Source organism: Lytechinus pictus, chromosome 17 (assembly GCF_037042905.1).
Source record: "Lytechinus pictus isolate F3 Inbred chromosome 17, Lp3.0, whole genome shotgun sequence".
NCBI lineage: Eukaryota > Metazoa > Echinodermata > Echinoidea > Temnopleuroida > Toxopneustidae > Lytechinus > Lytechinus pictus.
Genome location: NC_087261.1, coordinates 13,910,912 through 13,926,602, shown reverse-complemented (window position 1 = coordinate 13,926,602; position 15,691 = coordinate 13,910,912). Strand labels below are relative to the sequence as shown.

The 15,691-nt window shown below is 37.5% G+C and overlaps 2 protein-coding genes across 2 annotated transcripts in view; both read right to left on the bottom strand.

The window, feature by feature from the left end:
• The window catches only part of LOC129279874 (sodium-dependent lysophosphatidylcholine symporter 1-like), a 28,078-nt gene extending 24,985 nt beyond the window's left edge, over positions 1-3,093 (bottom strand). The window contains exon 1 of the mRNA XM_064111866.1: positions 2,179-3,093. Coding sequence (XP_063967936.1) covers positions 2,179-2,238 — 60 coding nt within the window. The 5' untranslated portion in view covers positions 2,239-3,093. The remainder of the gene's footprint in view (positions 1-2,178) is intronic.
• A 9,285-nt stretch (positions 3,094-12,378) lies between these two features.
• On the bottom strand, positions 12,379-15,130 carry LOC129279980 (trissin receptor-like). Its single transcript, XM_054916038.2, has one exon. The coding sequence runs from the start codon at positions 15,128-15,130 to the stop codon at positions 13,529-13,531; it is 1,602 nt and encodes a 533-aa protein (XP_054772013.2). The 3' UTR covers positions 12,379-13,528.
• Between the last annotated feature and the right edge of the window lie 561 nt (positions 15,131-15,691).

The following is a 15,691-nucleotide window of genomic DNA, read 5'->3' as shown; positions in this document are numbered from 1 at the left end:
TGTTAATATTGTTATGATTATTATTATTATTAATATTTTTGATATTATTATTATTATCGTTATTATAAGTAGTATTACTATTGATACTATAATTATTGTTATTATTATTGTTTCTCATTAAATTATTATTTGGGGAAGGAGGGGGGGGGGTCTCCAGTATCTATCCCAGTAACCCGGGGAAGCGTCTCCGATCTATTATTTCGATAACCATAATCATGGCACAGAGATGGAAATTCTATCTCCACTATCATAGCTAATAAAAAGTGACGTGTGTGTGTGTGGGGGGGGGGGGTGCATTGTAGTTTTGTTCTGATGGCTATCCCCTCAGTTACTTTTTGAAATATAATAATTGTATCTGGTTTATACATGATGGCGGGTGGAGAGTACAGATCTCTACATAGCGCTCTTTGATAGACAAGTGAACTTGACATCTAGGGAGATACACGCGACCTTTGATCTGAAACGACGTGAACGAATCCTCGAGTATGGCACGCCAAATCCCCCAAAACGCGATAGAGTGAATTCATTCCGATAACTGGCAATTAACAGGATGAACTTTTAAGATCAGGGTGATTCCACGGGGTTGGGGCAATTTTTGAGACATACCACAACTACAAATCCATATGTTTTTCAAACCAGGCAAATATATTCCAATAATGGCATGAGCAAAAAAATGGTGTCCCATCCAGCATCCAGTATTATTTCTCAAAGACTATGGCATATTGCAATTTGACTCATGTAAAAACAATATGATGTCCATGTAACGGTGGTAGATTTTTGTATGCCTGTTGCTTCAAATTCATAAAAGATTTCCACATTAAATGTTTATTCCTGAGAAAAGAGAGCTATTTTTTATTGATGGCTCAAAAGTTAACCACATCTAAATTGATCTTCATGGTGAACTGCGAAGGTGGATACCTCCGTTACATGGACATTGCATGCAAACTTTGCCCCAACCCCATGGAATGACCCATCAGTAATATGGTTGCACGTACGCAGTAGGGTGGAGTGGGGGTCAAGTCCACATTATTGCGTAAAACCTTATTTTTCATTGCAATTTTTAGGAAATTTCCCAAAGGGGTACGCTCATGTCACGAGGGAAAATGTAGTATCACATTCAGCTTGAACGCTACACTCTCACTTGTATGTTTGAATGTAGCATCATTTACGTCATACCATCATGACTTAAACAAAGGGTATGCCGTTACAGAAACCCCCCCCCCCCCCCGAAAAAATAAAATACAAATAAAATGAAATAAGAATAAAAGATTACAAAAACATTAAATAAAATTAGAAATGAAATGTTAACAAAAAAAAACAAAAATAAAAAGTAGACGAAACAAAATGGAAAAACAAACGAAGCAAAACAAAATAAAACCACACACACACAAACAAAAAAATATTTCATGAAAAAAAAATGTGAACTAAGGCCTGCCATACGTAAACGTGAGGTACGAGGTTCGTGTGGTATAACATAAAGGAGTGTTATTGCACATTTTCTTGGTATGTCGTTCAAATGTCAAATAAATATGAACTTGTATCTTGGAGCGAGTACAGTATTCCCTATCCCCAAGGCCATTATTTTCTTCTCCTTTTCTTTTAATGTGCCCCTTTCCCCCACTCTGCACGGTACACTGGATCCGCCCTGCAGCTAGACACTCTTAACCTGGACAATTCACTTTTTGTCATAAAGCCACTTTATTCAGTGAACTAGACCCATGTTACACGATACAGCCATGTTCAGGTGCCAGTCCAACTTCTCGCATTTACTACGGGGAAACTCTCTACAACGCACAAATTCCTTTGAACATGCAAGTCAAATCACAATGGAGAGCTGAGAGGCTTTTGTCGAAAGTTGGTGGACCGGCCGGCCAGCGTCGGAATCTCTTGACTCTGGACAACGACATATTTGCAACTGTTCGTCCGGTGTAAATCTTCGGATGATCTGCTGTCCAAGTCCACCAACTTTCAACAAAAGACTGTCAGCTCTCCATTGTGATTTTAATTGCATTTTCAAAGGAATCGATGCGTTGTAGAGAGCGTCTCCTTAGTAAATTTGGAAACTACCTATTAATTGGATTCCCAATTAAGTTTGGTGTTTTGTTATTAAGACTGACCCTGATATACAAGCCCATCATAGGCAATTCAATAATCAAAATTAAATTTGGTTGAACGTACCTCCTCAACGGATGAGTTTTCCTCGTTAATGAAGTCAAGCGTTGATTTACTCATGGACATGGTCGATGACGTGTCTTTACTGTTAAGCTCAAGTTTGCACCATTTACATCATTAAGTTCACCAAAGAGTGGATGACCTTGTCACTGCAGCTTTATTCGCCACCGAAAGTTGCTCGTATGTATACTGCCTCGGTGTTATCTTGGTAAAAAGTTGACAGTCCCTGGTCCTTGGATCGCCTCTTTGCAAAGCACAGAAATCGTTGCACTCTGTTATGGAGGAGATGTATATAAAGCTCCCTACCCTTGCCAAACCTTATACCTAACCCGTACGATATAATGTTACATGTGCACGGGAGCCGAAGTTTGCCTGCCAGCCAGCCAAAGATGGTACTTTTCAGATGCAGCAGGTAGTACTTTAAAAAAAAAATCGTTGCGCTGGATAAATCACCCGAAAATATGCGCTGCACTTTTATCCTTTTGTACAGTCTCCTTTGTTAAGACTCTATTTTATAATAGGCGTCGAAATAACTTTCAAGACAGGTCGTGCGATAGAATCAAAACAAACCTTTTTATTCAGACCTTGATATAATGCCGCAGAACTGCAGATAATTCCTCATTATTAGTTGCACGGCTGAGTGGTACTATTAAGTAAATCACTTGAAAAGCGTCATAAGTTGTTTTGATGCTTGTCGAGGCGTAAGTGTTTCATCACAGATCAGGCCTAATTGAGTCAGTTTCATTGGGATTTTCCCGCATCAAGTCATAACTCGAACTGTTTCAAAGAAGCTTTGGCTTTGAGAGCAGTCTTTGTGACGTTTGGAAGGCAAACTAGTTATACAGGTACGCACAGTTTAACTATTCCTAGTAGCATCGAAGTGAAATAAAGTTTACTGCTGGTTTAGAAAGGTGATAGTCCATGGATGTAACCCTTGTACTTTTAATTATTCCCTTATCTCTTTATAGATATTCAAATTGGTTGTTTGTTACTCGTGCTAAATCATTTGATAAGCGCATTGCATTCCCTATTGCAGAGCGGTCTTGATGAGATTGCAGGCGCGGTAATTTCTTCATATTTTTTTTTTTATTTATTTTTATTTCATGTCTAGTTTTTAGTTCAGGGGGTCGCATTCCCTTTCTTTCCCTGAACATTGCAGGTTATCGCTTGCATTCTTTGACACTTTGTTTTATGGTTCTCAAGAGAACTGTTCTATTGGTCTAGGGCTTATTCATGATTTTTTTTAATTTCATTTATTGAAGAACGAGCTTTGGATTCAATTGTTTTGATAATCACCCCTGAAATCTGCCTTAATCTGGTAAAAAGGAATAAATATTACGATGATAAATGTTATAGGTTTATTAAATGCAAGTGCATGTCGATTTTACTTTTTCATCGTTATCATGTCATGAAAATAGTGTCTAGGCCTTGTCGGATTGTGCGCGCTAATCGCGTTTTGCTTTGTCAAACACTTTCCTCAACCGAACGTGACTGGCAATCTAAATCATATATGTTGAAAAATGAATACAGAAAACAACCTTTTTATTAATAAGGTATTGTCAGTTTTTTTTTTCAAACTTAACTTGACATCAGGGTGCAAAAACTTCCCCTTTTATCGATCATAGGCCTATCAGTTCACTTGGCAAATTTATTTTGATGCAACAATCATTTTGGTTTGTTTAACAAGTTATTTTGGGAAAAATTATCGCTGATTACAAAGAATAAACATTGAAGGACACAAATATTTCCTTTGTCATTTTTATTTTTTGGCAGATAGTGCGAAAAGGTCAAGTGCTTGTACCTCCATGGTCAAGATAAAATAGTTCGTTTACATTATTATTTGGTCGTATATTCCACATAATTTCTTGGCTGTCAAAATGATCAGTTAAATTCAAATCACGAGATAGATTCTACATTTGTCTGCCGAACACGTGGTGGCGTTTTACTTTTCGCTGATCTCTCATATCAAGCAGATTTGATACAGAGTCACGAGGATCGCTATTAATATCTGGACTATATGAGCAAATTAAAAGTGCATTAGGTACACCGTGTGCTGTTGTTGGTAAAAATACCAAATACTCATTAAAGTCTGTTGTATAGGCCTGTTCTCACATTATTAATGCATCATTTCTCAACTGAATTTAGTATTTTTGACAACATTTCAACGTAAGATCAACAAAAGATGAACTGTATTATGAAAAGGGAAAGGGACTCAAAGCTCAGTAATAATTGCCTTTTCAAGACTGCCCTCTAAGTTGGTTGGTGAACAGATCTACAAGCAGAATTGAAAACTTCTTTATAGATTTAGGTAAGAAGTGAATCCGAAAATTTCGCATCAAAGATTAATCTATATGACCTTGGTATTGTTAGTTGCCTTCGGGGATGAGTTCATATTTACCCAGTTACGTGCATGTTCTTTTCTTTGCCAGTTTGTTTGTCTTCTTGTTGAGAGAATATTCATCAAAAGAAATAAAAGCGAACTAGCCCCATTTCACCACATTCTGGTTCGATAGAATGAGGAAACATGCCGGGATTTTATCAAAAATCGTTGTCAATCGAGCGGTGATCAGCTTCTGGAATAATAATTCCAGGATTCACATTGCGATTAGGTGTAGCCATGACCCTGGGAAGTAGGGGTGCTGCGTGTATTATTATCCATAGGCAGCACCCTATGTATTTTGGAAGAGTGAAACTACATATTATTGAAAACTGTAACCAAAATGACCTTCATTCTGTAGTAAACCCCCACCTTTTTGTTGATTTTCAAATTTCTTGGGACCAATTTGATCTCCATTTTGTTGTGAAGACCTGTTTCTTTCTTTTTTTTGTTTGCTTTTCAAATTTCTCGGTACCAATTTGATGTTAATTTTGTAGTGAAAACCTTTTTTTTTTTTTTTTTTTTTTTTTTTTTTTTGGGGGGGGGGACGTGAAGTGAGCATGAAGACATCCCATGTAATATATAGTCCTTCGAGTGAAGGCGGCAATTTCTTGATATTTTTGGTCCATCATGGGGGGGGGGGCGACCCTTCTCGATAGACTTGTGTACAAAATTAGAAAATCGTGGGAGGGGATACGTCCCCCAGTCCCCCGGAATCCCCCCAATTCTTTCTAAATAGGCGGGGAGGGGAATAGGGGCAGAGGCATGTGCCCCCTTGTCCTAAGTTGTACACTTTACCGTGTGATGGTAAATGCCTTTTTTTGTCATCCTCTAATATGATTAATTTTTGTTTGGTGCGATAAATATGCATCTAGTATGCCAGTAAGAACCCGGTGGGATTTTTTTCCGTTATGCTTGCTTTAAATAAAACAGTTAATTGTATTTTATGTGGACAGGGCCGTTGTAGAGAGCAGTTCTGAAACCGACAATGCTACACTGTATAAATAAAACTACAAATAAATGAATAAATAATTAAAGAACGAAATCGGTCAAACACCCATTAAAAAAAAAAGGATTCCGCATTAAAGACAATAAATGAAGAAACAGACATTTTAAAGCACCGTTGTTTAGTTTGTCAGATCTTCTTTTCATCAAAATGGACTTTTCAAATGTATTAAATTACTGTCAAATCAGAGGCAGTGCCAAGTTTGATCAGGGGGGGGGGGGAATGACCTAAATGTTTGTTTTTTCTTCAATAATTACGACCACGCCTCTCTTTACAACATTCATTATATATTTATTTTCCAGGCACTTGAAAAGATAATTATTTCACGGAGCAGCCAGAAAGGGGTAGTAGGCCGTGAGATCAAAATCGATTAGAACAACCAAGTTTAATAACAGAAGCAATTATTATTTTTTTCTTTCAAGTCGATTGATAAAAATGACACAGCTTAAAACTAAATAATCAGAAACACACCATCAGTTTAGTGAAGTGAATTTATTTACACGTGTCAGACAGGCATGATGATTAGAGTTACATAATTACACATCGTAACCAACAAATTTCACTATCGTACAGGTCATATACAAATATAAATACACACTATTGCGCAATAATATAAACCCCAAACAATGTGAAATATCACTCTAAGAAACCGCGTGTTTAACACACAATCGTATCGAATGAATTTGAAACTCTGAACTATCGATGGTCATTAACTCGACCAAGGCCATGAAAAAACTCCTTGAACTTGAACTTGAAACGTGAGCATGTGTATAGGCCTATGAAGGCCAGGACCAGATATAACCCAAGAGCAGCATTATGTGCTGAATAAAAGTTACAATCGTGAAACCCATTAGAAACACAGAACCCCTTTTCACTTATAGAAGTATTTTGAAGAATATATGGATATATGAATCAAGTAACAAATGAACTCATCAAGACATCAAAGCAACCGCGAATGCGTGATTTTCGTTTTCATGTAAACAAGAAAAAAAGGGTAACCAGTCTTTTGTAAAGTAATGAGTAACTTACGAACAGCTTGATAAAACGGTTCTAATATTTTTTGGAAAATTATCATAAATTATAGACAACATGGCTACTTATTTCAATGAATAATAGGATATCGAATCCATGTAAAGTATATACAAGACCCTGAAAATGTGAATAAGAAATAAATTCATGAATTGGAACCTCGAAAACCATTAATATATAAACGTCAAAGCGGTGCATATAGTCCTACTGTGTAAGGAAAATGAAAAAAAAACGAAAAGAAAAATGACTAAAACGTAGCAAGTACAGTATGTAGAAAGTAGTCACAGTAGTTCTGGCGGCAGAGTGACATTTTCCCTGGTGGTTAGGTCCATTGATTAACAGAAAATATGACATCAACATTGATCGGGGGTGTCATGTACTGATATACCTTTGCTTTTCTTTGCAATACACTTTTTTTTCATGTTGTCAATCTTTCCCAATCTTTTCATTTGATATTGAGCGCTCACCACGACGAGAGTAAAAACCCTTTTTGACGAAGTAAAACTATTGTATGGGATTAGTAGTAGTAGTAGTAGAAGTATCAGTAGTTTTAGTAGCAGTAGCAGCAGCAGCAGCAGCAATAATGGTATCAGTAGCAGCAGTCGCAGTGGTAGTAGCAGAAGTAGTAATATTTTTGAAGAAATAGAATAGATAATAAAAGTATTATTAAAGTAGTAGTAGTAGTAGTGGTAGTAGTAGTAGTAGTAGTAGTAGTAGTAGTAGTAGTAGTCGTAATAGTAATAGTAGTCATGGTAGTAGGATATGCGTAGGAGAATAAGCACTAGTATACTGCTGGTGGTAGAGATATTAGTTTAGAAGTATAGTGGTGGTGGTAGTAGTAGAGTTGTTTGGTGGTAATATATGAGTAGTAGTAGCAGCAACAGCAGTGGTATTATGCTGGTGGTAGAAATATTAGTTTAGAAGTATAATGTAGTTGTGGTAGTAGTAGTAGAAGTAGTAGAAGTAGTAGTTGTAGTAGTAGTAGTAGAAGTATTTGTAGTAGTATTAGTAGTAGTAGTAGTAGAAGTAATAGTATTAGTAGTAGAAGTACCAGTACTAATAGTACTACTACAGTGCGTCCCAAAAAAAACTATACACTTTTGAAATGGCTGCCAAATAAAAAATGTACCACTTTGGGGAAAAAGACTTACATATATGGAAAGCCAATCAACTTTCAAATGACACCAAAAAGTTGGAAAACTATTCATGCTTGAGCGAGCACTGCCCACTGAAACAAAGGGTATGAAAATTAGGGTGGGCTGGAATTAGCCTTCCAATTTATGTAAGTTTTTGAGAGGCAAATCCTTTCGAACTTGCAAAGTTAAGGGCGATGTGATAAATTAATGATCAACCATGACCAGTTTTGGTTGCTTAAGCAAATTTTATAAATTATCAAATTGAACTTTAATGCATGAGTGAACACAAATTACACTTTTTGGGCAGCATTTCAACTTTATCATTTGGATCTCTTTTTGGGCAGCATTTCAACTTTATCATGTGGATCTCAGCAATGTGTTCATGGGAGTCGGGAGAATAGGGGGTGAGATAGGACTTAAGTGAGAGAAGTAGGTTGATGGAATAAGGGTCAACAGAACATTCAGCCCCCGCCCCCTCCCTCTTTCCCGCCCTCCCCTCCTGTTGAGAGATTGATGGCTATTGTCATGTACACGTGAAGTCCAGTGCAGAATGTTGATTTAATGATTAATTCTGAATTGGGACATCAACTTTTTCCTATCAATCATTTAATCAACAATTTATCAGTAAATCAACTTATTCAATGTGCAATGTGATCAATCAAACATTCAGTTTTTTCAATAAATTATTTCATTAATCATCATAATCATTAAATTTCTTGGTAATCATTGAAAAAAAAACTGACCATCAGCCACCGGTCACTTGGCAGTTAAGTTTTTAATAGGCTACAATGCAGGAAGTGAGACAGAGAGAGGGGGGGGCTGGGAAATGGAGGTGGAGAGGGGAGGGTACACATGACTTTTAATTTGTAAAAGGAAAAAAAAGAAGAGGAATGCCCTTTTAACCAAGTCTTAGCATATCTCGCCCTCTTGCTTGTAACGGGTACCATCACATTACTCTGACTCTCACGAACACACTTCTGAAGTTCACAAGATGAATATGCTACAATAAAATTACAATTCCTGTTCACTCATGCATTAAATTTCAATTTAGTAACTCATGAAATTTGCCTAAGAAACCAAAACTTATCTCACTCATTAATTTAGCTTAACAAGTTCCAAAGGACTAACCACTCAAAAAAACTGTAAGGCTAATTCCTGCCCAGTCTAGCTGAGCTTAGTCTCTCAGGAGGAGAGAAGCGGGGGGGGGGTGAGATTGAGAGAGGGGTTGCTAAATGTTCTGTTGACCTTTATCCCATCAACGTACTTCACCTACCTAAGTCATATTACCCCCTCTTCTCCTAACTGTCGTGAACACATGGTTGAGATCCACATGATAAGACAAAATGCTGCACCCAATTCATGATCACTCATGCATTAAATTTCAATTTAATAACGCATTAAATTTTCACAAACAACAAACTGATCACAACTGATCTTTAATTCACCAAATAACCATCAACTTTGCAAGTACCAAACAAAAAACCTGAAAGAAATTGGAAGGCTAATTCCAGCCCACCCTAATTTTTATACCCTTTGTTTCAGTGGGCAGTGCTCGCTCAAGCATGAATAATTTTCCAACTTTTTGGTGTCATTTGAAAGTTGACATTATAGGCTTTACATATCTATAAGTCTTTTCCCCCCAAGTGGTACATTTTTTTATTTGGCAGCCATTTCAAAAGTGTATAATTTTTTTGGGACGCACTGTAGTACTACTACTACTAGTAGAAATATCATTTTTATTATTATTGTTATTATAATTATCATCATCATTATCATTGGCATTAGTACTATTATAGTAGTACTAGTAGTAGTAGCAGTAGCAGTAGTAGTAGTAGCAGTTGTTGTAGAAGTAGTAGTGTAGCAAAAGCATATAATAGTACTTGTAGTGATTGAAGTAGGGTCGAGTAGACTAGACTGTGAAGAAGTGAAGAAGTTGTGGTGGTGGTAGTAGTTGCAAATTAATAGTAGAGATACTATGTAAGTTCAGGTAGAAGTAGACCATGTATTAGTATCTGATGCATCAAGGAATGAGAAGTCAAGACTAATACTATTTTCATGACATTAATAAAAAACATGAAATATATGGATATGTAATTCTAGGCAAACAGTGGTGGCAGTTATCATTATAGAATAGTGATCATGGTGTCAGAAGTAAAAAGTTTACTCACAATACTAGCGAAAGTAAAATTATAATTCATGGTAGTAGTACAGAGAAATAGTAATGCAAGTATGAGTGGTATTAGTACATGAAGTAGAGTATTAGTAGTAGAAATAGTATCATTAGTAACGCCAGCAGAGTAGTATAATATTATACACAAATAGTAAAATTAGTAGAAGAAAAAGACGACGTAGGCTTTAGCATTAGAAGTAGTAGTTTTAATAAAAGTAGTAATAGTAAGAAAAGTATTAGTGATATTATTAGTAATTGTAATAGTGGTCACGGCAGTTGTAGTATTAGTAGTAGTAGTAGGAGGAGAGGAGTAGTAATATCTGTATTAGAAATAGTAGCTGAAGTATTATCTGATTACATAGTAATACAAGTAATATAGTGGTCGTGGTACCAGTCAATTGCTAATAAAGATAACAAGAAAATAAGTCGATATGATAAAGATTATGTAGGCCTATTAAAGTAGAAGTGGTTTTAGTGCTTGGAATAATAATAGGAGAGGTCCTTATACATGGGCTATCAAGTGTGTCGACATGTACCGTAGACGAAGAAACAGAAGAAGAAGAAGAAGAAGAAGAGGAAGACGAAGAAGGGGAGGAGGAGGAAGGAAAAGAAGAAAAGGGAAAAGTAGAATAGTATAGGCCTAGTAGTAGAAGAGTAGAATTAGTATTAGTAGTAGTAGTAGTAGTATTAGTAGTAGTAGTATTAGTAGTAGTAGAAGTAGTAGTAGTAGTAGTAGTAGTAGTAGTAGTAGTAGTAGTAGTAGTAGTAGTAGTAGTGGTATTAAAGTAGTAGATCCCATCATAGAGATTGTGTTTGTAGTAGTAATTGATTTACGTTATAGTAGAAGTAGCAGTATAGTGGTAGTAGTAATACTATAGTAGTGTATTTGTAGCAGTAACACAAACATATAGTAGGCAAAGGGAAACCATCCATTATAATGGATATTGACCAAGACCATAACTACCATTGAAATAGCAATTTCACAATTGGATAAATAAAAAGTGGTAGATCGCCAAATTTGGTAGAAAAAAGCTTTAGGAAACTTGATAAGTCAACTTCGGTGTCTCACAAGTGTGTTTCTGGCATTTCTTCAAATCGTCCACCATTGCACATTTCTCTTCATGGTAAATTTACAGGCACGTACTATAATTTACTTCATTTCAATAAACGTATAATAATAAGAAAATGTTCGTTTTATAACACTCTGATATTGCACTAATGAAACCAATATCATGAATATAGACTTACTGCACTACTAGAATTAGTATGCATGACAGGGTGCCGGGGGGGGGGGGATTGAATAAGTTAGAGAGATTTTCCTAGACTGGACGCAAACTCTTCGTATTACTGCCAAAATATTGGACGGGATTTATTAACCTCCAAAATATTACAGTATACGGTATATACCAATGAGATTCAAAATAATTTCTTCATAGAAATGCTGCTCACAAAAAAATGCAGATCGTACTAGGTTTTGCGAATTAAGGTTCATGTGTACGGTCTGATTCACTTTAGGATGTTTTGGGGGTTTATATAATTACAGTTAAGACCTAAATGACGTTTCAATGGGAGGCGCACGGGGGCAAGTGCCTCTCAGGTACCAACAAGTGGGCCAATAAGTCTTAAGTATGGGGAGAGGGTATATGGAGCTGTATCAATCTCATGCACAACGAATATAAAAAAATTACCTGCCGACGTCAGAGGTTTTGATGAGTAACTTACATGTATAAACACACTCCGGCGTTAAATGTTGAGATTGACCCTGTTTGTGTTTCCACCTAGGTACCCCACTGACATGCTGATATTAATTGAATTGTTGGGTAACGACTGGAACAATATTTCATCAGATTAATATGTAGGTCTGGCGCCATCTGGTGGCTGGCCAAAGAACAAGTCCACTAAATTCTTGGACATTAAATGCCAATGGTTGATTCAAGTTCATGTCATATTTCGGCAAATCTAGAAACTCATTTCCAATTGCACTTTAACCATCACTAAAATTACTCATGTAAAAACGCACTCAAGAACATTAAATTGAATTGTGCTGTAATCAATGCAAACTAAACGGTTATTATTATTTACACCATCGAAAAACTAATATTTTCACCTTTGCAAAACAACATTAAAAACACTCAAATTATTATAAATGAAAAATCCGTCTATCGTGAATTACGCGAAATAACGGTAAATTTGCCACATTCTATACTATGAAAGTAAAGAGAAAGAAATGGTAAAGAAAACATAAAAATGTAGAATATACACCTCCCCCGTTGATTACTGCAGCAAACGATTTGTTTAATGTTGGATATAACTGTATGGTAACACTTCCGCATTCTTTTCCTTAGAAATATGAAAAGTGATAAAGAGTGCGTCCCCGACTAAAATTCATATTACTTATAAAGCTATACTTCTCACAGAAAACCACCATCTCACCTTAATGTAATGAAATCGTACAATAATCTTTTTGACAAAAATTGATAACAATCTTGTAAAGAACCATTTGCTTCATTTTGTGGAGTAAAAAAAATTAAGAATTTCCGCTCCTTTAATTTTCTTCCTGCAGAAAAAAAATCGAAACTGCAGCCATAGTGACGGCTTTTTAAATAATTACTACATACATTTTAACGATATGATGTGATTCTGATTTTGCTTGTTTGAAATGAGAACTAAATGTATGAATGGATAAACCAATAGTGATGATAATTACATCATCTAATTTACACACACAACACCAGGGAATGGTCGAGGAATCTAGAACAACGAAATTTTATCGCAGCCTTGTTAGTTGACATCGTGCTGTCAAAGTACATGAAAGTATTTATTCTCCGAATAGAAAAAAAAATCATGACGATGAGCTAAATCGTTTTTAGGAAAAAGAGGATATAAACGAAAACAATAGAAAAAAACCAAACAAATAGAATACTAAATACATGTATAAGATGAAGAAAAAAAATCGCGGCACACAGTCTACATGTAGGCTGTTAAACAGCACCATTCATCATGTTTATATAAATATACAATTTACACTGCAAAAACACGGGTGTGATTTAACACCAGCCCGGTATTTACATCGGTCCACACCAGAAAAGCAATGAAACAACACGAGATAAGATCAAAACGATAATAAAGATACCAGGCTGGTGTTAAATTAACACCGGCGTTTGTGCAGTGTACCATTTACATCGATATGTAACGTTTGCACAAAATTGCACAATCACATCAAAGGCATGTATACATGACTGATAGGTAGATAGTCCATGTATAGGTTCCGAGAAATTGTCCCAGGTGGATGTTCATAACTATCAATATTCAGAGAAAGATTGCCTCCATACAACAGCATTTCAGAAGTTGTTTGACTACAAATGGATCTGTTTAGTTCGAGAAAGGTCATACAACTTCTTTTGACTTTTGTTTCGGCGATAAAGGGAAATCGGTTTGAATGCCACCCTCAATTCAAAGTCAGATCAATATGAATTCATTGCACTTCTCAATATTAACCCGATAGCATCTCGGTTTAAAACGTCACAAAATGGATGCGCAATCAATACTCTATAGGGTTGTTATTATCGTTAACCTACCCGTACAAAACAATTCATTCAGTTCAATCCAAAATTCCTTGAAGAGTGTCTGGTGTGTATTCATGTAGATACATACACGGTCTCTGTTTGAGCGTAAGACGTCATGCTTGGTAAACGTTGAAGGGCGGACCTGGATGTCATGCTGGCGCGGTTAGTCTGTTTGCCCAACTTCAGCGTCTGTTTGAACTTGGCGCGGAAATTGTCCGAGAAGAACGCGTAGAGGAACGGATTGAGGGCGCTATTGAAAAAGTAAAGTGCTTGGGAAAAGGGCAGGAAGTAGATACCGCCCTGACTGTTCAGGATAATGTTGTGGCCAAAGGCCTGCCAGAAGGTCTGTAACTGCACTGGGAATAGGCAAAGGGCGAAAGAAACGACGATGAAAACGAGAAGACGGATGACCTTCTTTCTAGCCGCCATGACGTTACTGCGTCCTTTCCCTCGGGAACGTCCACTGGAGACATCATCGTTTGCTCGTTTACTGGAGCGATCCTTCCCGACAGAAATACTCGATTGGTTACGCGTAAGTTTCGGATCGGGTGCATTTCGACTCGTACGCTTTGATCCAGACACGGCAGTTATGTTGGTGGTATCTTCCTTCGTACCGTTCAAGTTATTGTTTCCTTCGTTCGCCGTCAAAGGAACTTTCACATCCATTTCTGTACCTGGAGTAGATTCTAGGTCATCAGTTGGCTCATCGACAAAGAATGGACCTATCTTCTGATTCTTAGATGGTCCAGTGCTGACTTCTTCTAACTTCGATTTGATATTGCCATCCTTTTTGTCCCCGTCATTCGCTATCTCCAGGACGACCGTACCCTCCGTGTCAGTGTTTGGACGGTAAATGTTTCCTGCTGCATTGTTCGCATTGGAATGGTTAGAGGCATTTGACTTTGCCTTTGAAAAACGACCAGTGATGCGGCTTGTGAATCGAGAGCCCGTACCTCTTTGAAACCCGCTGTCCTCTCCACTGAAGACGCGTTTTCCTGTGCTCGTAGTCCACAGCTTCCTCGAAATAATTCCATACAGCACGGCCATGATGATCAACGGGATCGTATAGAAGAACACACAGAATATGATAGTGTGCATGCGAGCTACACCCTCAGATAATTCGCTGGGAGTGCAGTATTTCTTGTCACCATAGTGCAGGAGGTTGTAAAAGAGCGCCACGGGGATGTTCACAACCGCGCTAAGCATCCAAACTAGCATGACAGTGATGGTCAGTCGTCGTGTCGTCAAGACCCTTCTCGTCTCAAGGGGATGGAGAATGGCAATGTAACGCTCAACAGAGATTACCGTCAAGATCAATATCGAAGCAGTTGTTGCAGCGCTTGTCATGTACTTGTGGAGGCGGCAGATCAGCAAGCCCAAAGGCCAGCTGTCGAGGACGTACCACAGGAGCTGCGGAATCACACAGAAGACTGCAACTAGGAGATCCGCAAGAGCGAGGTTCGCCAGGAAGAAGTTAGTCACCGTGTGCATGCTCTTGTTCCTCGCGATGACGTAGACGACGAGGATGTTGCCGAAGAAGCTGAGAGCGAAGATCACCACGAAGACAGTAATGAGGATCTGCTTCAGGGGAGCCTCCAGGAAAGGGTCCTCAACCATAGATCCATTTCCGTAAGATGAGTTAAACGACGACGAGGCAAACTCGCTTCCAGACATCTTGCTTTAATTGATATTGAATCCTGTTTTGAAGAAAACAAAAGAGAATGGGAAATTTTTAATGTGTTATCACGACACGATTTTAACCGTTTATATCTGTTTATCTAATCTTTAAGATGACCGTACGCAGAGGAACGGAGGGGGGTGGCAGGGGCAGTTGCCCACCCCCCCCCCCTTCCTCACAGAAATTTTGAAACTTTCATTTTTACTGGAAATTTTCACAGACTTTATTCACCAAAAGTGCGAACATGTTCCTTCAATTTCACTTTAAAATGCAATAGCGCCCCATGACAAGCTCGGTCTTTTCACCCCGTCGCTTCTGAGTTTCTTCGAAAGTTTATATGCGTCTTGTACCCAGTGAAAAAAATCTTTGTACGGTCGTGATACTTATTTCATAAAACAAAGAATGATGACAATAACGTATTTTATCAGTGATTTTTACACTAAAGTATGATGATTTCAGATAATTATATTGCTATCAACTCACAGCAAATTAAGCAAAGCCTCTAAAACATGAGCTCAACAGTTCAACATCTAACCAAGACGAGACATTGATGTGAA